Here is a 27,137-nt window from a genome sequence, read left to right on the forward strand (position 1 = left end):
GAGCTTGGGCTCTGGTACCAGTTCTCTTGAAAGTACAAACTGTACTTATTCCCAGCACTAGCTTGGTGCCTGTATGTTGAAGTTCAACCCAGTGGATGAGCAGTTCGGCTCCCTCTGCTTCCGGGTGGAAGGGCGGTCCTTACTATTGTTTGTGCCTATAGACTAAACACCAGCTTAGCGTACCCACCCTTTTTTGGGAGTCTTTGAAAGGTGGGGCTTTGCCCTCTGGTGACTCCCTCGTTCTGCTGGCAGACCTCAACTGGTGTTCTGTTATAGCTCATCGAAGATTGTCCGTAGCCAACACAATGTTCAAGCATAAGGGTAAGTATTTTACAAGTTAATCAAGTATCTTGCATATTATTTCTACTTTTAGATATCCAACATTGAGGCCAGGATATCGGCTCTTAAAACAGCAGGTTTAGATGTGACTGTGTGCAATCATATCTCCAAGTTCAAGCCAACAGCAAAGGTATCTAATCATGTACCCATGTGTTATTAAATGACTATATACAGTACATCTAGTCGAGTCATGATGATGTCTGTTGTTTTGACTGACAATGTAGCCACAAACCCTGGACTCTTCACGCCATCAGAGGAGGAAGCTGCCAGCCCCTCCACTAAAAGGTACCACATAAAGATTTCAGTATAAATAATTTAACATGCTGCTGCAGGTTTTACTGTATTTGAAAGAAGAAGAAAAAAAAACAATACTGCAACATCCTCCACAAACTTTTTTTTTTTATTTTATTTTTATGTATTTATTTTTTTTAAATATTTTCTATTTCAAAAAAGCGGCACACTGAAAAACTGGTTAGCACATCTGCCTCACAGTTCTAAGGACCGGCGTTCAATCCCCGGCCCCGCCTTTGTGGAGTTTGCAAGTTCTCCCCGTGTCTGTGTGGGTTTCTCCGGGCACTCCGGTTTCCTCCCACATCCCCAAAACATGCTTGGTAGGTTAATTGACAACTCTAAATTGCCCGTAGGTGTGAATGTGAGTGCAAATGGTTGTTTGTTTCTATGTGCCCTGCGATTGGCTGGCGACCAGTTCAGGGTGTACCCCGCCTCTCGCCCGAAGATAGCTGGGATAGGCTTGCAGCACGCACGCGACCCTTGTGAGCATAAAGAAAATGGATGGATGGATATTTCAACCGTTTTAAAAAAGGCTTTTTAAAGTAACCTCAACATCTTTTATTTACTTACTTAAGGTGTGAGCATCTAATAATTGGTAAGATTTGAGTATTGTAAAAATATATATAATAATAATAAAAACATATTATCCCAAATTGTTGTTCTTGTAAATCTGTTAAGTGAACGGACAAAAAATGGATAATTTGAAGAAATATATCTTCCTTAAAGTGCAAGTGTGCATACGTATGTGCGTGTGTGTGTCTGTGTGTATCTTTTATCAGTGTGTGAGAGGGAGAGACATTTTATTCACTTTTGCTTAATATCACACATTTCCCTTATTGTGGAAAGACAAAAGCTGGCTTGCTGAATGGAAGTAAAAGTGAATGCATCTGCTGGCCAGCGGGATAATTAGCTGAAAAGCTCCATTAGATGTAAAGCAGCGAAATGGAAACTTGCACAAGAGAGCAAGGCTGTTTTATCAACCAACAAGAACTAGACTCCTTTTAATCTCACTGAATGGCTATTTATTTTTCTGTTTTTTGTTTTGTTTTGTTCCCCCCTCCCCCCCCACCAACCCCCTCCACCCTCCCAATCGCCAGCATCAACTCGTATGCAACTCTGATTTAGATAAGCTTTTTTAGTTAGTCACAGGAACACGCAGTGACTAAGACATCTTATGTCACTTATAGTCACCTCGCTAATTTTAGATTAACTCTGCCAAGCACAAAGGCAAGATGTGCTGTTTTGATTATTTGTTGATTGATTTTGTTTGCAGTATTAAATAAAAAATACATAACAGACCCAGAATGCAAATGGTTGGAGACTTCCCCTGTTTGTATAATCTTAACGCCTTCTCCTAAAAGGAAAAACTCAAATTCGAATCTCCATGTTGTTAACACTTTTATTCGAGCAATTCATTTTCTCTTTGTGCTGTTTGAGGGGTAATAGAAACTTTCTCCCTACCACAGAATATAAAATGCTATTATTTTGTTATCCACCATGAACTAGGACGCTTTCTGCAAAAAAATAAATACAAATTGTTGTCAGTGGATTTTGTTTTCTCTGCGGTATCTTCCACCCCAACATTAAAATTGGGATAAATATCGAATTCCATAGGCGGCACGACTGGTTAAGAGCGTCTGCCTCACAGTTCTGAGGACCGGCGTTCAATCCCCGGCCCCGCCTCTGTGGAGTTTGCATGTTCTCCCCGTGCCTGTGTGGGGTTTCTCCGGGCACTCCGGTTTCCTCCCACATCCCAAAAACATGCGTGGTAGGTTAATTGACAACTCTAAATTGCCCGTAGGTGTGAATGTGAGTGTGAATGTTTGTTTGTATGTGCCCTGCGATTGGCTGGCAACCAGTTCAGGGTGCACCCCGCCTCCTACCCGATGATAGCTGGGATAGGCTCCAGCACGCCCGCGACCCTCGTGAGGAGAAGCGACTCAGAACATGGATGGATCGAATTCCATGATTTATTTCACTTTGGGTTTGTAAAATAATTAAAATGGGGGTCTGCGCTGTATTGAATACTTTTCGAGTATCATTCATGAATGAATATCTTGATATTACCCCTTATTGCTGTATATTAAAATTGTGACATTTCAGATAAGGTGGAGCCAGAACAGCCAGTGAAAGTCTTTCGGCCGTAGTGTCGATCAGGAAGGAGCAGCAGCACAAGTCCCTCAGGGCCACAAACCAGAGCCCTGTGGACAAGGGCCCCCCCCCCCCCCCCCCCCCCCTCCCTCTCACCCACTCATCCAGTGCCTTGACCCAGCGTCCGCCTCCAGTTCCACACCAAACAGGAGCCTCCACCTGCCCTGTTGCGGCCCACAAAGCACTCAGCCCTTTCATGCCATTGACGGGATGTATACAGCAAAGATGAGTGGACAGTCTGTGTCTCTGCCTTAACACTTCTCAAAAACAATCTGTGTACAGATATACAACTTTAATATCTACCGTGATTAGGATATACCATGAAGTCAAAGACTAATAATTATAAGACATTTACCGGGCTGGAATGTCACGTGGGTCCTGGCTGTTTAGCCCCCCTTCAAGATTTCATGAATGATTGTTCATTTGCACACACACAGCTACCAGATGATAATTCCCATTCAGAGGGACGATTGGCATTTTATGATCATTCCCGAGTGCTGGGAAGTGGGAAATATCCAACTTGGAGCTTCCGAGGTTGGACGTCAAAGCATTGTAGTGAAAACAATAAATGAAAAACATGACTGATGACCCAAACAAATGCGGATAAATATGGTTTACATAATCTTTTACTATTCGCAGTGGGTAGGGAGCAAGCCCTGTCTTGAATAGCAACAAATCTGAGGGTAATTGACTCCGCAACTAAATAAGTTAATAATTACCGATAGGCACATGAGCCACAAGATGGTGACAAAGCACTACTTTTCTATTAGGGAGTGCGTTGGTCTGTCTGAATGAAGCTCCTCTCCTCACTTCAACATACTTCCAAGACCCCACAAGATGGCGCCAAAGTAATACTTTTGTATTAGACAGGGCTTTGGCCTGAACACAAAAACAACAAATAAATGTTGCGTGAATAACACAAAATAGGTTGAAAGAAAATCTGCTAAAATAGGTCAATTCAGGAGCAGCAATTCAGAAATATGTAGGAACACTGCCATTGCGTTTGATATTCACAATGGGCGCCAGAGTTGTGTGGCATCACATTTCAGTGTACCTGTACACGAATTTGTTCCAACTTTGACTCTCGTTCCAATACACTTTTCCAAGTCAGAGATCGGAAATATCAGTCTTCTCCATGACCACGGGGGTCTGTTCTTATCATTCTTTTCCTGCCATCTACCAAAACCGACTAGTAGCAAAGGTTTTGTCATTCTGGTTCTTATCTGCGCTCTTGTGGAACTTTCGATGAGAGTTCTAGCCAGTAGCTGCCAACACATTAGAAAATTAAGACCTCCTAAATATTGAACTGTTAGGTTGGTGTACATATATATTTTTTAAAATCATACATACTTTCTTCTTGTCACCACATTGTGCTAAGAGATAAGCAAGAAGTCTGTCTGTTGTAATATCTTGTGACATCACATTCTCTCATCTAACGTTCTTCTAGAACGCAAATAAGAGAAAAAGGTCTTTACCAAAATGTTCAAGATGAATTAAATGGTAGCCGTAGTAGACATACTAATAAGAAGAGATTACTGAAGGCACACACTATCATGTTAACGAATACAACATTAAACTACGATGGTCTGACATTCATCATCATGAAACACGAGCCGCCCATTCATTGCAGTATTCTCTTCTTCTCCTCTCATTTTCTCTTACTTTCCTACTTGGTGGCCTTTTGTTTGAGCGACAGATCTTTTCCTGTCCAAACTTTTGTCACGTTTAGATTTTAGTGGGGAGATTTTACCAGAGTCATAAAACCACAGTTTTTGTTACAAGCAATTTATTTTTGTACTTATAGGACATTTTTTATGCATATTATCGCAAATGAGAGATCTTTATTTTCTCCTCAGTGGTTTCAAACTCCAAGTGCTTTCAGTGTACGTCTGCATTTAAAACTCTGAGGACAATGTTACAATGGGGAAATAAGGCTATCATCATTCTTATGAAATGTGAGAATATTGCTTTTATTTTGTTTTTTTTCCTCCCATCATAACCACCATTAGCATTCCACATGAGTGCAGGGTTGATTTTCTGACTGGCTGGTGGAAACTAAAAAAAATAAATAAATAAGGTGCAATCCATCTGCCTCTGTGCACTTGCTCCTCCCCTTTCTGTGAGCGATACGTCCTTGCAACCTTTTCACATATTTTTTTAACATTGATCCTGTTATGTTTCGTCATTCTTGGAGTGTTGATATATAAAAGCATGTTTGTGATGTACAAATGCCATGAGAAGCACAGCTACAAGGGTCCAATCATCTGTGTCCTGTATTTTTGTAAAAATCTCATCTCAGAATTTAATATACAGTATGTATATGTATGGGGGGGGGGGGGGGAATGGATATGATATATGTGTATATTGCCCAATCATAGTTGAACCACTTTTTTCAATGTAGTATAACAATCATGACTTCACACAGGAATTAATGGAACCGTGTCCCACGTTAATAATGCAATTGATAAAGCGTCACACTGTTGCTGTTTAAATCCAGTGTGACTGACGAGGTTGAGGTTTACCGTGCGCAGTGCCACATCCACCTTACGTGCAGTCGTTTGTTGCAGTCCATGTCATGTTGGGGAAAATATTACCATGCAAAAAAAAATACAAATTTATAAATTAATGTGTGCCACTGTGCACCTCGAGAAAGATGTATTGTGAAGGAAATAAAATTTGCAACTTGAAACACTTTGGATGTGTGGTGTGTTACATCAACAAGTCAAGCCTAAGCACTGTTAATTTAATCTTTATTTGTCGATCTTAACTGCATTTTATATGTACACAAACACATTTGCAGGTTGATTTTATTAACACTCACCAGAGAAACACAGAATGAGAGTGTTGTAAAAAGCAAAGCAAAGAGTTTTTTGGTTTTGATGTAAGGGAGCGATGCACGTTGTCATGGTAGCCAGTCCCTATCCTCTCCCTGCAGCACTTTGTCCAGGTTCTCCTTGTTCCGTAGACTGTTGAAGAGCAGCTCCAGCATCCTGACAACAGGCACATCACCCATTACCTCAACGCTGCTGTGTCGCTTCCCAAAGCGCCCGATGGGTCTGACGCCGCGGCCCACGTACCAGAAGGGGTCGATCTCTGGACCTGGACAACAAGCAGGTGCATCACTTCTATCACAAATATGAGATGGGATATGATACAGGAGGGACTTTTTCCACACATTTATCTTTATGTACATTAATTGTGGAATTCAAAAAGTCACTGAAAGTCCACGTCAGAATCAAAATATACATGAACCTCTAATAGTCCACAATTATATTGAGTAACTAAAATGTATGAATACTGCAGGTAAATCAAAAATCAAACAGAATAAACCATCTCGGGCATTTTCAGCAGTTTCTTTATTTTTCATTTGATTGATTGATCAGCTTAAAAAAAAATCCATTCCTTTATTCAAAACAGGACATTGATATGTTGACAATTCACAAACATAAATTGATTACGATTCAGCTCCTGGTTTGGTCCGTAAAACATCAGAAATGTGCAAAAATGTTGGTCATTGGTTTCCAAAGTAAAAGCAGATGTTTGCAAATGTCTTATTTTGACTAAACACAAATATCAGTCTGCTTTCATGGAGGACTGCATACATTTGAGAAATTTACTTTTGAGAGGCTAAAATTCTGAGGATTTTTGACAATTTTAAGTTGAAAAGTGTCTCCAAACGATTGATCAACAATCGAAATAGTTGTCGATTAATTGTTGCGCTTCTAGTTATTACATTGTGCAGATGTACCTAATGTTGTGGCCAGTAAGCCATGGCATGCAAAACTGTGTTGCTGCGCCGTCCACACAATGGTCGGTGGGCTTTTTATGCCCACCAAAACCAGTTTGGATATAAACTATTTTAGTAGGGTATTAAAATGTTATACCAATTATTCATTGATTTTCATATTAATGAAAATATTTAATTATTACTAATTATATAATTACTTTTAAACCAGGAAATTAGAAGCCTATGAAATTCAGTTGAAGCTTACTTCTGTTGTCGACGTTGTGCACAATGTGAAAGTCATGTTCCACCGTGGTCCTGTGTGCGCCGCTGAGGCTGCAGGGGGAGAACAGGAGGAGCACGAGGACAAGGACGAGAGCCAGAGATGCAGGCAGCCCGCACCTCGCCTGGACATCGGTCTTTCTCCTGAGCAACATGCTGAGGAGTCAGTCGAAGGCACTGCAAGAAGGGGCTGGTCAGGCACCTTATGCACACCACATGCTCAAACGGGTGGTGAGAAGCTCTACTGACTAAATCATGGACTCCTCGGCACCCAATTTAAAATGTATTTGTATCCAAGGCGACCAAACTTGATGTTACATCATCTTATCTCTCGAGAAATTACAGACAGAACACAGTTTGAAGATGTTAACTAAATCTGAATTATCAGCAATTTGCCATAATGCCAAATCTGGAACAGATCCAGACTGTTTTTCTTCTGACCCTGCTTACAATTTTGTTCAAGATAAGAACTTGCTTTCTGACCAAGATCTCATGATAACATCCTTTGAATAATACATACTGATTTTTTTTATTATTTTTTTTATGTGACAATGCGTTACATTTTGAAAAACAAAAATTTAAACCCATGCTGTGGAAAATATGTACAGTATTGAACAAAATAGTAAATGAAATACAACAAATGTATCCAAACGAATAGGAATGAATGAAGTGAAATTCTCTTGACATGTCCAAGTAGCTAACAATAATACATATTTCGGAATTAACCAAATGTATGAATTGTTTTTTTTTTTTTTTTTTTTTAAATGTGACCTTATTTAAAAGAGCAATTTAAACTTACCCTGAACTTTGGTAAGAGGTTGAGGTCAGCTGGCGAGGTCTGTAGTTGTTAGAGCTACGCAGGTGTGCAGCATCTTATATATATCTGTGCTTCTCATGTGCCTGTGGGATGATGAATAAACACCACGCACACACAGGACGCATCCCCTCATCCCCCCCATGCCCTTACCTTCCCACTCCTGGAAGCCCTTTGCAAATGGACGTGTCCTTTTTGTGTCGTCCTGCCGTCTGTCACGCAGCAGAGGCGTCCATCAGCAAGTTGATGACGTGAAGACAACTTTAAATTAGTCAACATGGGGAAACCCAGCACCTCAAGTACATTTCTGTCAGACTGTGATCCACAACTGTGGTGGGCGTCTTTTTTCATGGCCCTTTCATCAATCTTTTTGATTGTCCGGGGCAAGGCAAGACACAATCAGCTTTAGTGTCTAATGAACGGAAAGTACTCCTTTTAATATATACATTTGGTAATATAGTCAACATTTAAAAGCTTCTCTTTTGGACCAAAACATATTTGGGTTTAAACACCTTTTGTGTCACGTGAAGGCCTAAAATATCTAAAATCGTTGCCGTGGACCGGGGGGAAACAATACTGCTACTGCATGTGTCTGTATCTTTTTATCACTGAACTTTTAAATCATTAGCATTTCCTAGCATAAGGAAACCAAAGGTTCAATTTGAAGAATCGTTTCCCCTGTGCCATAATACTTCATGTCTGGTCTGCCTCTTGAAAAACAACACTGTGTCATCAGCACCTGATTGAATGACTTCACCACACCTGAATGGAACAACATAAAGGATGACTCCTTCAATGTAAGATTTTTACCTTGTCTTTTTATTTTATTTGTTTTTTTTTTGTGAAGATATCAACTCTACAAATAGATTCTGCTTGAAAAATTGTGAATTGGAATGTCATGACTTGCTTGATACCCGAGCATCCTCCCATTGCGCTGCTTTAAGCTATTGAGAAATGTGCTATTGATTGAGAAAGACCAGCTTAGGCGAGTGATTCACAACTTGCCTGGGCCAAACGTGTGCTCGAACTCATTCCCTATAACTGCTACAGTATATTTTGTTAATCGTCTCATAAATTGTGGCCGAAACATGGCGTGGGCTTGGTTGACCGTGTTTGGATCGTCGTCTTACCTGGGTGGGGAAAAAAAAAATGCTCAAAGTCAGTGGACAATCGGGACTTTATCTTAACTTAATCGAAGCATTCATTCTTTGTAACAAATTAAAGTATTTGTATCTACTTAATGTCAAAAGTCATCATTAGAGTTCCAGTGGCCTATGCATAAGGCTTCACCTTCTAAAGGTAGGAATTGTGGGTTCAAGTTCTTCCCGGAACGTGGAATCTTAAATCTTTATTTCGAATAATTACAGTGGACATCAGAATGAAATGATTTCAGCAGTGGTAATTACAGCGACATCTTAGTGATGAATGTGGCAAATTTGTTCAGGATCTATTTGAACTTGGCTGCACTGAAAACCGAAATCAACATGCCTTGACTTTTGTCGAGCTTTGCTGCCCCCCTGTGGTGAGTTTGAAGTAAACAATAACGTCAGCAAGAGACAGTCTACAGTAATGACATGTATTATTGTACGTAATCATCTCCATGTTACAAAGGTTTACTCGATGGTACAAAAAAAATGAGGTGAGAGAGGTATTGGGAGAAACTTAATTAGTTCTCTCCAAGGTCATCGTTAGTGGGAAATATGTCTCAAAATAATTTCCACTCCATGACAGACCGAAGGTAAATGTTCTTTTGCTTTTTATCCATGTAATTGTATTTAGGTTTATAGTAGTAGGCTACTGACCAGAAGTGGAATTAGGAGTGATGGTTTTAATAATGTGATCGATATTTGTCTCTTTGTACATTTCCTTTGACCTGAACACAATATGGCATATGGCAATAAATGTCATAAAGTAGTACAATACATGCAAACATTTCCTATTAAACAGTTCCATTGCTTTATGCAGAAGACCAACAGATTTGGCTGATTTAAAGTAAAACTATTTAATTTCACTATCACCCTTCCCACCACCAAACACCATGAATTTAGTTTTGCTTTCAACTAGTGACAGCTTACTTCTATGGAACTATTTCTTTAGCTTGATCAATTCCCTTTCCATGTTTTATCAGTAATCATTTAATGTCCTCCCTGCAGTAAACTAGTGTCATTTGCAAATGGAAGAAATTATACACAAATACCCTCCCCCCACCGTGTCCACACAACCGAGCAACCAAATATGACAACTTTATCAGAAAAAGCAAATGTTGTTTGCTGACAATATTCTGTACACCAAATAAAATTAAGCAACTCTGGTCATCCCTTGAAAGTGGTTGTGGTCCTTTCCCAGCCAAGTTGCCAAGTCATGGATTATTAGGTCATTATGTAAATTAGCCCCACTATTGCATAAAAGTGGCGGAACATAAGAATGACTCGCTCATAAACACATTTTCAGAAATAAATAAAATATTAACGTTAATTTTACAAACTTCAGAAACCTTATTTGTTCATAAGAAATTTAAAAGTAACAAGACTGAAATAAAATGAAAATGTCATCTGAAATTATTAAGAGTTCAGCCCATGTGAAATTTTATTCATGTGCATGATTCAATTTCACAATTTTTGCCCCACATTCCACACAACAATGAAATGCAAACTGCAGCCAGTACGTGTTCTATTGCGGAGGAAGTCACGTTTATTTGTATAGTCCTTAATCACAAAAGAGTCTCAAAGGGCTAAAATTGGGAAAAGTCGACGACATCGCCTGATCTAAACACCCCCAATCGGGCAAGGGAAAAAAAAAAAGAAAGCATGAGGAATAATTTAGGATGTAGTTACGTAGTACTCCAGTAGGTGGCAGTGTGCAACATTTTACCTTGTCTGGCAGTAAACAAGCCGAAGAAGACGACGCAGCTGTAAAACATGACGGTCGAATAGGAACAGGCGCTTCTGGGGGGGAAAAAATGGTTTTTATAGTTTGTAATCTCCTCAGCAAACGTTAATCTGTCGCAAAAGGAGCTGCAGTACATAGCAGAGGAGGAGACCATCTGGCGGTCGAGGAAGTGACATTTGACAACCCCACGCACTTGCTTCCTGTTTGTCGGTGAGGTAGTGAAATGTCTGGGAGAGCTACTATGCTACAAACATAGCAAAGAGGAAAAGAACATCGAAGTGGAACAAAAGTAGAGCCCGTTCTGTTCGTGTCTCGTCTAAATGCGTCCCTTGACACTATGTCACTAAGTTCGGGCGGTTGGACCGCCGGTGTCGTGACGGAACAGCGCGCGCCTCCTCCGCCTGTCGAGTATGGAGCGTCGCACCCACAACCCAACTGTCAAACCGTCCTCATGTCGGTTCGGGTGTCATTGTGCCATTCTGCTATTCGACCGCTGCGTCTTCCGGGAGTAGGCGGCGAATCCCTTCGCCTGCAGCTCTGTATGGACCCGGAGAAGTCCGGGGAATTCCGTCTGTCGCTCCAAGAGTGCAGCGGGAATGGTCGCAGCGTGGTGAGTTCTCTGGAAGGCATCGCAGAGGGACTTCCAACAGATTTTGCTTTTGACTCGTGGCTTTATGGCTTGTATGAATAAATGTAGGTTTGCTGTGTAGAAAAAAAAAATATATATATATATATATATATATATATATATATATATATATATATATATAATATGGAGAAAGTGAGTGTGTCACGGTGTTGACAATTTCCTACACTACGTATTGAGCCAGTATTTTAACATTGTAATCGTGCAGTGTCATGCAATATCAAGTTGAAGTTGATTCTTGACCTAAATGTAAAATTATTGATCACTGAGAGGCACAGAGAATAACCAATCGCAAGACAACAACAGGTATGTTTGGGTGTGACAGTGTTCAGAAACAGAAAGTGAAACTACTGAGACTGCTATGGCGGAGCAATATGGCATCATCTTGGATCAGATATCTTTGTAGTCTTGGTCTAATTGTTATTATTCTCTCTTTCTCCAGACTATCGCAGAGTATAATTTGACGTCTGTGAACTATCGTGTAAAAGCGGCAACATGTCACGAGCTGAGTCTGGCAGCGCCTCCACATGATCGCATCAGCTTCAACTTTGGCTGTGAGCAAGAGGCCCAGCAGTGGGCCACCGTCATGATGACTTCACTGAGAGAAGCACACAGAGGTCAGCGACCCTTGCTTTTTTTTTTTTTTTTTAACCCACAACTTGTATTGCAAATTACAATCACATTTTTAATGTGAAATTATGCAAGTCTTAAATGAGACAAAGTGCATGTTTTTTTAATAATTAAAAACAGTTCCTAGGTGTCCCAATCAAAGGTCACTGACCATAGGTCATCACATTAATACATTTTTATCATTTTTATTTTTACCGGTGTGTGTGTGTGTGTGTGTGTGTGTGTGTGTGTGGATGAGTGGCGGGACGGGATTGATTTTAACAATGTAAAGCACTTTAGGTTGCATGTTGTTGCATGAAAAGTAAAACCATCTGACTGACCGACAGCTTTTATTTTTTTATAATTTTTTTTTATTATTTATTTTTTATTTTTTTGGTCTTGTCTTCAAAGAAAGTGTCTGCAACCGGCAATGTGCTGCTGACATGTTATGACTCCCAATTGAGTTCCAAGCAGGACTCTCCCCGCCACGGGCGCACTTTTTGGGGGATTTATTGGCATTATTTAAATATTTCAGTTATTTTTTATTTTTTTTAAAATGACATCATAAGGTAAGTTTTGGCAAAAAATGCGAAATGTTTTTTTCCACAATCCACCTAGTTGGAGGAGTTGTGTGTGCATCTCTGTGTGTCTGACAACTTGGGGAGGAGTGGCTAACATTTGCCTCTTCAGCTTTGAGCAGCTTTGCTCTCAAGAGTCCATTCAATGCAGGGATACTGGTACAGTATTTTATTGCACCTCACTGTTGCGTAGAATGTCTGGGATATATGGAGGGACAGCGCCACTAGTAGTCCGGTTAGCTGCTTACTGCCACATCAGTTAGCAGCTAACATACAGGATGCTGTGAATCAGATCAGTAACGTTATGTAATAAAGAAATCTACAAAAAATAAAAAATGAATACAGTCGTCTTAAAATTAATCCACACAAAAAATGAGTGGTCATTATTGTGTAATAAATTTAAATTCGTAAAAAAAAATTCTTATGCTGGTCAAACAGAAAAGGGAACGAGCAGAAATTAATTAAGTGTATAATAAAAGGCTAACGGACGCGCAGCCCAGTACCAGATGGCCCGCAGCACGGTGGTCGGGGACCACTGACCTGAGCACATAATACAGAAACTGGCCATTACCCATGAATTAAATATTACTTCTAATAAAATGTCTCTTTCAGAAACGGTGGCAGAAAGTGGATCAGCTACTCTATTATCCTCTACTGAAGGTGCAGACTTGAGTGGAGGTGAGGTGCTGAGCTTAGGTCTACGCAGTTATAATATAAAGTAAATATAGCTGTGTTATATATGTCTACTTTGGGTGTCATTAATAGTCCTGCGTTTTGATATCCAGTACTGTGAGTTCAGACTTCTAACAACGCAATTCAAATTCCGGATAGACTACAAGCAGTGTTTCCCAACCTTTATTGAACCCAGACACATATTTTACATGACAAAAAAAATCTCACGACATACCAGCTAAACTGTCACAATTTCATTATGTACCTTCTGGCATCTGGTGGAAGAGCAATTGTTCTGCCCCTCACTGAATGTCGCTGGCACAGATAAAACAAAAGCAATCCAAATTTATTTATACAGTGCATTTCATACACAAGTTAACTCAATGTGCTTTCCATGATTAAAAGCATTTAAAAACAAAGTAAAACCAAAACAAAACAGCTAATAAACATTTAAAACAAAGAGAACAATACAAATAAACTAAAAACAGCGTACAGTGCAAGAAAGGTCATTTAAAAGTGGAAATGCTCTAAAAAGCATGACAAAAAAGAAGAGTTCACACTTGGAGCTGACGTCACCTCTGTTGGCAACTTGTTCCATTTGTGTGCAGCATAACAGCTAAATGCCGCTTCACCACGTTTGCTTTCGACTCTGTGCTCTGCTATCTGACCTGAGTCTGTAGATCTCAGAGCCCTACTGGGTTTATATCCCATTAGCATTTCTTTCATGTGTTGAGGACCTGAACCATTTCGGGATTTCAAGACCAGTCGCAGAACTTTTAAAATCTATTCTAAAGGTGACTGAGAGCCAGAGACTTTAGAATTAGACAAATATGTTCTGACCCCTTTGTTCTGGTTGGAACCCGAGCTGCAGCATTCTGAATGAGCTTCAGCTGTTTAATCCTCTTTTGGGTGAGTCCAACACCATTACAGTAGTCAAGTCTACTTGGATAAAACCATGGATGAGCTTCTCCTGGTCTGCTTGGCACATGCAAGCCTTCACTCTGGATATGTTCTTCAGCTGGTAGAAGCCTGTTTTAGTAATTGATTTAATATAACTGTTGAAAGTTGGGTCGGAATCTATCAGTACACTGGGACTTCGGTTTTTAAAGAGAGTGACTCCAGGTATTTACGAACAGCAATCTTCTTTCCTTGACTACCAAAATCTCATTTTTGTTGTCGTTTAATTGAAGAAAGTTTTGGCGCATCCAGTTATTTACCTGTTTTAGACAGTGAAACAACACCTCAATAGTACTGTAGTCATCTGGAGACACTGCTAGATATAACTGTGTGTCATCTGCATAGCTATGATAGTCAAAATTAAAGTTCTAAAGAATTTGACCCAAGGGTAGGATATACAGGCTGAATAGGAGGGGTCCAAGAACTGACCCTCGAGGGACCCCATAGGTCATTGCCATTCAATTGAGATTGAACACTGCCAGTGGTTACGAAATAACTGAACCAGGACCTGAACCATTTAACGACTGTTCCATTTACTCCTACACGTTTCCACCCTAGTTTACTCGGTAGTTTAACAAAGGTGCATTACTCGTAGTAAATATTTTTCAGACCGATTAAGTAATATGTAATGCTTTTCTGCCACACACCTGATGATCTCTTGTGGCACACTAACGAACTGGTTGAGAATCACTGCAAACAGTGTGTCTTTATTGGCGCCAGCGGGGTTTGGTTTACAGGAGCTCAGCTTTACACTTAGGTGTGTGTGTTGAATACCCCCTGGGATCCAATTATTTGTATACATTTATAAAGTCTGCTTCCACTTACTGTTACTTACTGTTAAAAATCACTTCATCACAAGCACCTTTTTATGTCGCATCACCTAATCTTTTTAGATCATCAATTTAAAACTGTACTGGCACACTAAACATGAGAGGATTTGCAGATAAATTGTGACTTGTGAATGTCTCATAGGATTCTCCCTTTGACCAAACAGCAGGGAGGAAGTGTTTTTGTTATGTCTGAAGATGAACAGGAGCTAATATCCTTGACGGAAAAGAAAAACAATACGGAATAAAGTTGTTATGTCACTGATACAGTTTCTTTCAACCCCACCTTCGTGGATGCAAAAAAATCTGATTTTCTTTTGTGCATTGTAATCTGATATTTCACAGTTGCTTTATTCTTGTAATATTACAAATTGTTTCTCATAATTGTACTTTTTTTCAGTTTGCCCTAATCGCCGATGTAGCATGTTTGTAAAAATATTTTTTGTGATAAATTTTGTACTGCTTCTCGTCATTGCATGGCTTCTTTTTGTATCACAGTTGTTTGTGTTTCAGCTGGAGCTGGTAAAGATAACAACAGAGAGTGTCTCCGATTCCAGAACACCTCATCTTTACAGCAGTTAGGTGTGTACGGAACATTTTCAATCTTATCTCATTTGAACCACCTGGTAGATCGAGAAGGGAACTCACCATGTGTTCATTCCATCATTCATGTATTGACTCACTGGAAGTTTGGCAAAATCCTCCTCATACATTTGCCTGGGTTTTCACCTTAAGTTGGCCCTTCTGTGTTTCCATGTGAACGCGTGTACGTAAACGTCGATAGAAGACGCATGCATCGAGCTGACCCAAGCCATCGAGGGTGGTGACATGAAGTTGGCCTCCGTCTTTGCTGCCGAGCTTTCCTGCCAAAATGCTGCGCTGAAGATCCAACCCTCTATACGACAATGTGAAGACACTGAAATCAAGTAGGTTGGTTGTTCAAAGAAATGCTTTGTAGTTTTCTCTGGACCAGACACCTAAATAGTCTGACCTGTCGATGTGCAGGCATGATATGGTTCATGCCATAAATGATGCACATTATGAGCAGGACTGCTCAAAAACCCTTTATCAATAAATGGATATATGTACAAGATGGATAAAATGCTGTCATGAAGAGACTGGTCCTTCATGCCATTTAATGGACCGTTTAGTGAGACTACATTGAAATGTTTCAGACAGTAGCTATCTGTTTAATTAATGGAGTCTGCGCTCTACTGAGTGCCATTTGACTTATCTTTAGCCCTCTATGTGCACGCTCACAGCATCGACAGATTCTTGCAAAGGTGTGACCATAAAATAGTTGTCAGGCAGCGACAATTGTTCAACTTCACACCACCGGTTTCTGCGCTCTGTGCTTTTCACACTGCTGCCGCCACGCCTCTGTCATGCTTGAGCCATTACCTCAGAAAAATCTGAGATATTTGTGCCAAACACCCCCACCCCCAATTCTATATACCGGTAGATACCTTTCACACAGAACAGAGACACAGGAAAAAGCCAGCTCTGACAGGCAGTGCGAAAGAGGCTTTTGTAAAAAAAGCAATTTGCAACTCTTGTATTGGATCTCATATTTTGCTAGTGTACCTAATGATGTAGTCGGTGAGTGTCAGTATTGACCGGAGCGGTAGAGTTTCTTGACTGTTGCCTGTTTTTTCTTAACAGTTTGGCTGTTGTAGTAGAGGATTCTTCTACATCATGTTGCATCACTATGAAGGTTTCTCCTGTAATGACTACTGCAGCTTTGAAACACCAGGTGAGTGTCTTGTCTCATGTTCTCTCCTTTCCTTGTTGTTGTGAATTCACGTTTTTTTTTCCCCTTTCATTGTTTCATGTCCAACACCTCAGATGTTTCTAGAGTATGGCTTTCACCCATGGGTGCAGCGCTGGGTGATTGGCCAGTGCCTGTGCACTAACCAGCGTTCCCTGGCTTCATATGGCATTCGTCAAGATGGCGACACAGCTTTTTTGTACCTCTTGTCAGCTTGCCACGCTCACCTGACTCGCCAACTCCTCCAACAGGACCAGGAGAGTGCACTCCTCCACAATTCTTTTCCATGTGCATCCTTTCTCCATCACCCCTCTCATAATAGTATCGCATCTCAAGAAGAGAAACTTTATAAAACCTTGCCAGCTAGATTAAATTGCAGCAACGCTGGTGAGTGACACCACTGATTTTGCATCGGCCATCGGACATGCAAATCAAGTGTGTTGACATTTTCCATTTTTGTCTGAATAGGGTTCCAGAACGGAAACCTCAGTGAGCTAAAAGTCAATGTCCCCAGTGTCGAGTTGCCTCAACTAGATGAAGAATCCGGCATAAACACACCTTCCTTTCAGGTAACACACTAGAAAGATACATTCAATGTCCACAACAATAAGTACAGCAGTCCAATCTAATGAAGTCTACTACACGAACTGTATATATTTAAAAACTCATCTAAAAACACCTCTCAGCACAGTAACTTAAGAGGAATGGATGGTTGAACGGTCATTCATTAATGCGTGGAAATGTTCTTTGTTTGCACACAAATTCAAGGTACTTTGGTAATCTATAGCCTATTTTCAAAAGGTTGGGATCATTGGAAAGCTTGCTAAACACAGAATCTGACAACATATAATAATGATGTTGATTATTTTGAAATAATTCCAAAGGTAAATTAGAAGTTTTGGCACTCAAAACATGCATAGAACAGTTTTACCATCTCCAAGAAATTAAAATGTTACTTAAACAGCCAAAAAGATTTTAATAGGCATTTGAGGTTGGAATTGGCCTTCTGAAAAGTATTTTCTTGTGTTGAATGAATCTGTATAATTTATGAGTTTTACTTTTGGAATTGCAATGCCGAAATAAATCTCTCTGACAATATTCTAATTCATTGAGATTCACCTGTAGTTAAAATTATCATGGGGGTTTGAAAGAATAGTTAACTCGCGTTTGATGTTTTGGATAATTGTTTGTCACTCTAAATTTGGGAAAATTGTGTCTTGGATTTGTAGCGCAAGTACTTGGTTGATTTGAAAACTTGAAAGCGGTGTATAACCAAGGAAATGTGTTCAGCGCCATCAGTATTGATGTATAGTGGTAAGGAAAACGTGAACGCAGTGAAACACGGAATACAGCAGTTCGATTGCTGTTCAGGTTGTGTGATCAAGCATATAGCTTGTTGAGTGACCACTGCCAGCAGCCAACCAGTAGCAGATATATATGCATACACATTACAGGGTTTACGGTGCCTGTTCGCTACCTCGCCAATAGCTAATTGAAACAGGATGTGGCAAAGTGAATACTTGCCCACGTTTTCCACGCTGTCGAATAGAGTTGGGCATCGTTTCAATTTGAGCGATTCCGGTCCCAATTCCTGTTCCTTATTTCGATTCCGGTTCTAAACGATTCTCGATTCCGATTCTTTTAGGGGGCTGGGTCAAAAAAGTTGGCATGGTTTAAATAACGGGTGTCCAAATTATGAACTTTACAGATGTCTGCTTTGAAAGCAGTGTGGTATCGATTGATGTCTACTATCGCAACACAGTGTTTGTTGATCAGAAGTAAAGGTGTTTTTGAGGTGTTTATTTAAGTGATGACCTGTATTTAATAGAATTTAAATTGACAGCCAAAGATAAGGAATAAAAGTACCCATGTTTTCCTTCAGGGTTGGCCGTGTCCTTCTTGTACTTACATCAACAAACCATTGCGGCCCGGCTGTGAGATCTGCAGTACCAACCGCCCTGTGACCTACATTGTTCCGGGCGGATACCAGCCCGACTCGCTGGAACTCAGGCGGCTCCAGCAGGAGAAGGATGCCATTATACAGTACCAGCAGGTAGAACATTGCTTCTGTGGAAATACAACACCAAACATGTAGGAGTTGGCCTTAAAAAGAAAAGGCAGCTGTGCAATTTGGCGTAAGTCGTAGTAATATGTTTAATCTATGCATGTACTCCTATCGCATATTTCGGAGTAAAAACACATCGTCATTAGGTGGCAAGTCGACAAACTTCAGGCTGACTCTCTTCTCTTCTGTCTCTTTTTTTCTTGAAGGAGAAGGAGAGAAGAGAGAGCTGAGGAGTGCAGGGAGTCAATACAACTTACTACTCTAAACCTGGACCAGAACTACTAAACACGCACACACTCACAGGCATACACAGGCGCCAGTATATATACTCTATTTGTGTGTGTGTGTGTGTGTACCGTATTTATAGGACCATAGGGCGCACCGTATTAAAAGGCGCAGTCTCAGTTATGGGGTTTATTTCTGTATTTAACACACACCGTATTATTGGTCGCAGGCATGGTAAAACATACGCTAGCTTACTTTAGCATGCATGCACGCTAAAACAATGGCAAAGGCAGCAGGAGCAAAACTGAGTTCGGTTGTACTTTATTGAAGTATATAACAATGTACTCATGTTATTTTTTGATTAATCCTCATCCACAAATCCATCAAAGTCCTCATCTTCTGTATCCGAAATGGAACAGCTGGGCAAGTTCTCCAGCAAACACGGCAGGTTCGAGTCAGTCTCGTTGCCGTGCGAAAGCTCGAACAACAGTGCAAGCAGACACGTTAGCCCCAGCATCCACAATCCTTTCACAAATTGTGGCGTAACTCGCCCGCCGCTGCCTCCCTGTTTTAGTAAAGCTGTGTTCGCCATCTGTCATCCATGGCTCCCACGCCGCTCACTTCACTTTGAACGCCCTGTTTACACGGATGTCCAGCGGTTCGTCAAGCCTCGCGGAATGATGGCAAGCCCCGAGTTATTGCACTCAGTCGAATGGTGACTTGAGACGCTTCTCCCGGCTGTTCTTTGCTCATTAATCCCATTGCTCGAGTTGGTCCTCCAACTCGGGCCACCTCGCCTTGTTTCCCCGTTTTGTTTTTCTTTTTTTTCGGCTGAAACTCAGCTTCATCTTCTTGACTTGGCGAAGCTCGTTTTCCTGCTTCCTACACTTGCGAACCATGGATTCGTTGATCCTGAATTCTCTCGCGGCTGCGCGATTCCCATGTTCCTCCGCGTAACTGATAGCTTGCAGTTTAAACTGTGCTTCTTAAGCGTGTCTCTTCGTAGGTGACCTTTTTGGGGGTCCTTAGCCTAACCAATGTTGTTTTGCACAATGCACACCCCAGAAATGCTCCCAGTCAGTCAAGCGGTTAAAAAAAAAAAAAAGGCGCTGTATACCTACTGGGGGCGTGGCTTTAGTGTCCTACTTCATGCACCCTTCCACTGTTCTCAGCCACGTCCACTTTTCCTCTGTGTAAGCAGTGTGTTGGCAGGAAATGTGCAAATAAAAATAAAAAAAGTCAAGCAGAGCGCTCATCACACAACAACATTTACAGATTTTGGAACTCGGTGCACACATAAGGCGCACCGCATTATAAGGCGCCCCGTCAATTTTGGAGAAAATGTAAGACTTAAGTGCGCCTTATGGTCATGAAAATACGGTGTGTATATATATATGTTTTTTTTAATATATATTGTATATATATATATTTTATATTGTATTGACTTGTTTGTAGTGTCAGTCCAATGAAGAGGAAGGGTCATATTGTTTTGATGAATCGTTAACTATGAAGAGTTTCTCAGCAATAAACGTTTTTTAAATTTGAAGGTGTCATTTTGGGCATCCAAAACTTGTTTTCTAATTTTTGTACAATAAAATTTATGCAATAATTGTCATACCATTGTTACATCTTTTGGAACATAAAAAAAAAAAAAATACACAAGGCTCGTTGTGATTGTATGGCCACATGAGCTGGTATGAAAGATGCTGCAAATGCAAACATTTGAGTCCACACGACAATATTAAGTAGAGGTGGTCATTAATTTGATGATGGTGTTAAGTTTGCATTATCTAAGTGTGTATATATATATATATATATATATTCTCAATCAAAACAATCATAATAGAAAAATATGCATACGATATACAGTACATTACCTACTGTATATCAGCATCTGTGTGTAAGTTAGGCCAGTAATGTTCAATAAGTTGACAGCCAATGAAAACGCCCATTGTCCCAGGCAAGGGAAGAGGAGCGCCAGCAGAATTTTGCCCAGCTGGTGATGATGGACGGCCAGGACTTAGTGCCGAATCCCGAGCCTTTGGACTGCAGAATCTGCTATGTAGAGCTAAAGGCAGGAGAGGGCGCCATGCTCAGGGAGTGTCTCCATTGCTTCTGCAAGTAAGAGTCGGTAGGACAAGAGAAGTGGAATGTGTTCCCCATTCATCCATCCATCCATCCATCCGCTGTGCCACTGACCCTCACTAGGGTTATGGGTCTGTTGAAGCCTCTCCCAGATAACTTTGTTCGAGAGGCGGGTTACGCCCTGAATTGGTCGCCAGCCGATCACAGGAGACAGACAAACATGCATTCACACCTATGGAGAAAATTTGACCCATAGACAATATGCATTTGCACATATGGAGTCTTCAGTTAACCTACTATCCATGTTTAGGTCCATTGAAATGTGTTATAATGGGATATTATAAGGGGGGGGGGGGGCATTAGTAGACCCTCACAAACAGACCAAATATAAGACCTGTATCAACAATTCTGCCTTTACAATAATAATAAGGACCCGTTTCGATCTTGTATTCAAGTGTTGTGGCTTTAGTTAGTGGCAGCATGGTCTGCCTTACAGTTGACAACCATGACATCTCTGTGTAGAGTTTGCATATTTTCCCTGTGCTTGTGTGGTTTTTATTCTGGTTTTCTCCTACATACCAAAAACAAGGTGAATTGAAGACTCAACATTTTCTATTGGTGTCAATGTGAGTGTGAATGGTGACCAGTGCCGGATGTGCCCAAAATCATAGGCTCCAGAAACCCCTCAATGAGGACAAGTGGTTTACAATATGGATGGATGCATAGTTTCATATAGTGAGGATTATCTCTCCATTGATCATTTTTGATACGGCTCTTGTGTTGGTCCTCAAATGATAGAAATGAAATGTTTGTGTGTTTGCCTGTAGAGAATGCTTGCGCTCAGTCATTATGCTGAGTGAGGAGCCGGAAGTGTCCTGTCCTTACAGAGATGACACGTATGCCTGTACATGCTCCTTGCAGGAGAGGGAGATCAAAGCTGTGAGTAAAACCATGAAACACATCGCATGTAAGACCGTGATTGGCTACGGGTATTCCAGTACATTGTCTTAAAGTGAATATGAGAAGGTTTTCTAAAAAAAAAAACCTCAAGATATATAGTGACAAAAAAGCCACCTGAAAATGTGTCACCGGTTGAATGCTTTCGCCAGAGGTGGAGCAGTGGCCATCGCTTGTAAGCAAGGACGAACGCGAGGACAATTGTGCCAGTGACTTCAGAGGGTATAGGGTACATTCTTAAAATGAACTGATGCAAGCCGCATATATTATACACTAGGTTACAGACTCTAGCTATTTGCTATGAAAACACACACACACTTACACGACAGACCTTCAAACATACTGATAAGAGCATGCCATCATTTCTTGTGTATAATACACTCTTGAGTGTAATACACACCTCCAAAATTGACTCCAAAAATCAGGAAAACCCTTCTTCCTTTGTATAATGCACACCCGTGACTTTCTATACATTGATATATTTATATGCAATAAATATTAGTCATGATCACCTCCTAGCTTGTTTTGTCTAATTAGGTCTGATCAGTATTATTATTAATTCTAAGGTTTGCTTGTTTAGTAACGTATATGTGTATGTATGTATTACTGTGGCGCATCCTAGTGTTTAGTTGTAAAACTGCAGCTTTACAGAGGTATTTTCACCCTCCCACTTAATCATTGGCACGTCAGCATAACAAGATGCCATGTTCTTACAATGACGTTATAGTTCGCATCATCATGGCAGCTTGTATTACTGTGAGCAGCCAAGTATTTAGTTTTTACACTCTGGCTTTACAGCGGTACTTTCCACCTCCCACGTTACCAAGGCCACATCAGCAGGCTTACTGAAAGCTAGAAAGGTCATGTGCCCAGATAACACGTTCACTCCTGGTGCAAGATAAAAAAAATAGTTAAGACAGAATAAAAGCTGCAGAAGCAAACCACAGTGAAATGTGCACTGCACAGTACCAAGTAGGCTGTGGCCTCCCACTTGTCCCGCGTTCTCTGGACTTGTCTTGTCCAATCCCGATTAAGCTCTTTCCAGTCACGATGGAACATCCCACAGCCACACAATGTTTCGGCATCTTAACTTTTCTGGACAAAAACTACTCACTTTGCTGAACTAATACTGCATAAGCCAGGAAACAAAGCAACGTCATGTCAACCGCTGACGTCGCGTGTCAAACTGGAAAAGGCAACGTTGTCGTTCAAGGTGGCAGATTTGTAAGTTAAAAAGTGACAAACATTTGACTAATTACATTTCATTGAAATTCTGTTTGATGACTATGGTAATTTATATTGCCTATTTTTTGTTCATGACAGATGTATATTTCAGCTGATCCATCTCATCTTCCCGTTAAAGTTTAACAGCTACTGACTAAAAAGCTCTTTATGCTATTTAGCATTTAGAGTTAAAATTTCATATACTGTATTAATACCTTAAACTGTTAAAGTACCACAAAATAGGATCCCAAAACAGTTTATTATTTGAAACTCGTCTTTCAACAATAGGCGAGATACACCAGTTCAAAATATTTCCTTGCGACCAATTACTGTACCACTTTCTTACTTTGTATCACGTCATGCACCACCTCTGGGATGTTCAACTTTGGAGGTTCTGCTGCACTGCTATTGTCTCGACATTTTTCTTCTTCCGCTTTGTAAGTTGGTTACACCGGAGGAGTATCAACGCTGGCTGCAGAGAAGTCTGTCCGTGGCAGAGTCCCAATGTCAGGGCAGCTACCACTGTGCCACTGCAGACTGCCCCGGCTGGTGTGTGTACGAGGACACGGTCAATGTGTATCACTGCCCCGTCTGCACGAAGCAAAACTGCCTCATTTGCAAGGTAATAAGCACTCCAAATGATGCACAAATACAAGATACAGTGATGCCTTGAGGTACGAGTGACTCGATTTTTGAGTTTTTCATGATACGAGGCGTTGTTCACCAATTTTTTTGCTTTGATTTGTGAGCACAGACTATGAGCACTTTATGGGGGCAGTGTACTCGAGACACTTTACAAGGAGAAAAGTGAACAATTCAGCCAAAGAGTTCAAGCTGTTTAATTACACTCCTAATTTAAGTTTACTGTCAAAATAAACAAAAACAAAAAAAGGATTACACCTTGAGTATTTAAAACAAACTGCCTGAAGAAAGGCAGACAATATAAGTCATATCCTCTGCGTAGAGCAACTAGTATTAGTGCCGTAGACATTATTGTCAATCCTACTAGAATTATAGGCAGAAGGAGCAGCATTCAATTGATGCAATGTGACAAAAGCTTATTGCTTTAATTATGTCATTACTTCTTGTTTTTATGAATAACAATATGATGGAGTGCTATAGTTCTTCATTAAACATTATTTTTTCTGGGGGTTTTTTTGGAGGCGGTAGGGTGAAACGGATTAATGAAATTTCCATTCATGTTAATGGGACAAGACGATTTGAGATACAAGTGTTTTGCATGGCCATGGAACGAATTTAACTCGCATCTCAAGGCACCACTGTTATAATATTTGATTACTAGTGGAAAGGGTGGCATGGTGACAGACTGGTTAGCACCACCGCCTCACAGTGAGAGGCATTTATTTCTGTGCAGAGTTTGCATGTTCTCCCTGTGCTTGCGAGGGTTTTCTCAGGGTGATGAGGATACGCGGTGTAGAGGATGAATAGATAGATGGATTACTCGAAAATGACAGTCACTCCCCAAAACATTAGGTATGCCTGCATGATACAATAACACTGCCTTTCTCAGGCTATTCACGATGGAATGAACTGTAAGCAGTACCAGGATGATCTTGCAGCCCGCGCTATCAACGACTCTGCTGCACGGAGGACAACTCATCTACTTCAGGTGAGCTAAACGCATAGCATTATGAGCACGTGTCCATATTATAATTCATTTCATATCTTGCATTTCACTAATAGACTCTGGTGCAATCTGGGGAGGCGATGCACTGTCCCCAGTGCGGCATCATTGTGCAAAAGAGGGACGGATGTGATTGGGTGCGCTGCACTGTCTGTCACACAGAAATCTGCTGGGTCACCAGAGGGCATCGCTGGGGTCCAAAGGTAAGTTGTCCAGACCAACTAATACTGTATATAGTGAAGACTCCAAAGTCCGACACAATACGTTCCAAGGCACATGTTTATTTCCAAGTTGTTCACAGTATATGTTTCATCAGTTTATATATCTGGTGTTTCAAAAGTCACTCATGGCTCCAAAGTCGGACACAATACGTTCCAAGACTCTTGTTTATTTCCAAGTTGTTCACATTTCAATTTTCAGTAGTTTATTTATATATCGGGTGTTTCAAAAGTCACTCATGGTTTTGTATTTATTGAAAATGTAATTGAAACAAAGTGGATGAAATTCACAGGGTAAAACATTGAAGCTTATGCATTTCTGATGCGTCCTTCAAGCCATCGGAGATCTGAAGACCTTGTTCTGTAGACTTTCACGTTGTTGTAACCCCACAATAAAAAGAAAAAAAAGATCACAGGAAAAAAAATCCCACTGGTGTGGACATCAGGTGCAAGGTAATGTATAGCATTATCAGCATGTATCCATATTATAATATAATGCGTGAAACGGTGGCTTGATTGCTACGAAAAAGGTGGCGGACGCGTCAAGGCGTACCACTGACTTATGGATGAACATTCCAAATCAAAGATAGTACCACCAATATTCTCAGTTAATGTAGCTTTTACCTTTCGAATGTCATCTACTTTGTTACATTTTCTATAAACAATACAAAACCATGAGTAACTTTTGAAATACCCCCTGTACTATTATTCTTATTATTGTGTTTATGTTCAATTTTATGTACAGAACTTTTGTTTAGTGAAGTGCTCTATAAATAAAGTTCTGTTACTTGTTCTATAGTAGTTACTACAGTTTCTCTGCCATCACAGAAACCCAACAATCAAAAGAAAAAGTAAAACTTGCACAGTTTATCCTTTGGAAACGTACTGAGCCCCCCCCCCCCCCCCCCCCCCCCCCCCCCAAAGAACGTTTATGATTACTACTTTTGGAGTGTTCGACTTGAGTGGTTAGTTACACTGTAATCTGTGACGTTCTTTATGGTCCAAATCTGTGCAGTGTGAGTTATAAATCCGGATTAGAAAAGTAGTCACTTCTTTGTTGTTGTTGTTTTTACAATTATGACACTAATAAACACCCTAGTAAATGCCACTTTATGATGAGACATTTTTGTAAAGCAACTGAAACAATGTTAATTTCTTCGATTGTTTGTCTTTCAAGGGTCCTGGCGACACCAGTGGAGGATGTCGCTGTAATGTCAACCGTCAAAAATGCCATCCAAAATGTCAAAACTGTCACTGAGTCGTTCAAGAGTCGTCTCGTGTGGAAATGATTGAGCCGAGAAACCAAACATTGTCTTGCGAAGTACAAGAAGAACAATTTAGCCAAAAACTGACTTTAAAAGGTTGGAACATAAAATGCATACTTTTTCTTGACTGTTTCTAAATATCACCGTCAAGCTTTTTGACACAATCATAATAGCATATTCAAAGAAATTCTCATCGATAACAGTAAAAAAAATATATCAGAATGATGACATAATAGTAACTCTTGCATGTGGTGCCTTTGAAAATGATTTCGCCTGCAAATGTAGCCTTTCAGGGGTGTGTGACGTTGACATACTGTACCAAAATGCAATACATTACACCAAAGTGGCCTTTTACTTGTGCACAAACTCTCAATCAGGGTTTTCATCCTTGTGCCCGTGCAATTATTTTTTTTTCTCAGAACTTTAGTCTTTTTTTTAGTTCTTATAAGCATGTCTGCTTTGTTCCATAATTCGATTTTCTGCCTGCAGAATGAAAACTGTTTGAACGTCTGTTTGATGTACTTTAGCAGCTGACGAAGAAGCAGAATAAGTTTTGTATTGATTACTAGTGTAAAATTAATAGGGAAACTTGTCACCTGTAAACCCGTGTTGTATAAGCTAATGATCCCTTCCTGCCATCAATCCACTGTTTGCTTCAAATGCATGGTGTTAACTTAATGATGTGAACAGTAGGTACTCTCAAGAAGATCCCTATTTTAAAAAAGTCCTCCCCCTAAATAGGGTACCTCCTTAAAAAGATGACTATCCTGCACTGACAAGCCATACAAAATACTGCACTGTCTTAATATGTAATCAAATGTCATCAGTGTGTGGTGTCTGGTGTGCCTTAATTCTCATTAAATACCCTTTAAACAATGACACTTTGTGGGAAAACCTTACATAATT

General features: G+C 40.4%; 3 protein-coding genes across 11 annotated transcripts in view; 2 read left to right on the forward strand and 1 right to left on the reverse strand.

The window, feature by feature from the left end:
* myripb (myosin VIIA and Rab interacting protein b) overlaps nt 1-4,377 on the forward strand; it is an 87,903-nt gene extending 83,526 nt beyond the window's left edge. For 6 of the 7 annotated variants that reach the window (XM_061758050.1, XM_061758054.1, XM_061758051.1 and 3 more), the window contains 3 exons: nt 374-469; nt 564-624; nt 2,734-4,377. In XM_061758050.1, coding sequence (XP_061614034.1) covers nt 374-469; nt 564-624; nt 2,734-2,777 — 201 coding nt within the window. In that variant the 3' untranslated portion in view covers nt 2,778-4,377. The other variant, XM_061758053.1, reaches the window with a different exon arrangement.
* Nucleotides 4,378-5,515: 1,138 nt separating this feature from the next.
* prlh2 (prolactin releasing hormone 2) lies at nt 5,516-10,609 on the reverse strand. 3 transcript variants are annotated; one of them, XM_061758061.1, is made up of 6 exons: nt 10,473-10,609; nt 7,755-7,813; nt 7,587-7,687; nt 6,774-6,964; nt 5,859-5,880; nt 5,516-5,771 (listed from the first exon to the last, which is right to left on the reverse strand). In XM_061758061.1, exons 4-6 carry the CDS (start codon nt 6,940-6,942, stop codon nt 5,684-5,686), a joined length of 279 nt encoding a protein of 92 aa, XP_061614045.1. In that variant the 5' UTR covers nt 6,943-6,964; nt 7,587-7,687; nt 7,755-7,813; nt 10,473-10,609; the 3' UTR covers nt 5,516-5,683. The 3 variants fall into 3 exon arrangements, with proteins under 3 accessions (XP_061614045.1, XP_061614042.1, XP_061614044.1); XM_061758058.1 differs by having other exon boundaries at nt 5,516-5,880; XM_061758060.1 differs by lacking the exon at nt 10,473-10,609 and having other exon boundaries at nt 5,516-5,880; nt 7,587-8,385.
* Nucleotides 10,473-27,110, forward strand: shrprbck1r (sharpin and rbck1 related). The gene is made up of 15 exons (XM_061758057.1): nt 10,473-11,100; nt 11,579-11,753; nt 12,936-13,001; nt 15,278-15,361; nt 15,564-15,705; nt 16,442-16,532; nt 16,625-16,934; nt 17,016-17,116; nt 18,430-18,600; nt 20,798-20,958; nt 21,750-21,861; nt 23,546-23,725; nt 24,635-24,733; nt 24,808-24,951; nt 26,144-27,110. The coding sequence occupies exons 1-15, from the start codon at nt 10,828-10,830 to the stop codon at nt 26,222-26,224; spliced, it is 2,190 nt and encodes a 729-aa protein (XP_061614041.1). The 5' UTR covers nt 10,473-10,827; the 3' UTR covers nt 26,225-27,110.
* Nucleotides 27,111-27,137: the final 27 nt, after the last annotated feature.

Source organism: Phyllopteryx taeniolatus, chromosome 20 (assembly GCF_024500385.1).
Source record: "Phyllopteryx taeniolatus isolate TA_2022b chromosome 20, UOR_Ptae_1.2, whole genome shotgun sequence".
In the NCBI taxonomy this organism is placed as follows: Eukaryota; Metazoa; Chordata; class Actinopteri; order Syngnathiformes; family Syngnathidae; genus Phyllopteryx; species Phyllopteryx taeniolatus.

Excerpts from the sequence above, each read along its gene's own strand:
- shrprbck1r (XM_061758057.1), top strand. The coding sequence starts at position 10,828 with ATGTCACTAAGTTCGGGCGGTTGGACCGCCGGTGTCGTGACGGAACAG. Across the intron at positions 21,862-23,545 it reads AGGAGAGGGAGATCAAAGCT|TTGGTTACACCGGAGGAGTA; the intron begins GTGAGTAAAACC and ends CCGCTTTGTAAG. Across the intron at positions 23,726-24,634 it reads AAAACTGCCTCATTTGCAAG|GCTATTCACGATGGAATGAA; the intron begins GTAATAAGCACT and ends TGCCTTTCTCAG.
- prlh2 (XM_061758058.1), bottom strand. The coding sequence starts at position 6,942 with ATGTTGCTCAGGAGAAAGACCGATGTCCAGGCGAGGTGCGGGCTGCCT. Across the intron at positions 5,881-6,773 it reads GCACAACGTCGACAACAGAA|GTCCAGAGATCGACCCCTTC; the intron begins GTAAGCTTCAAC and ends CTTGTTGTCCAG.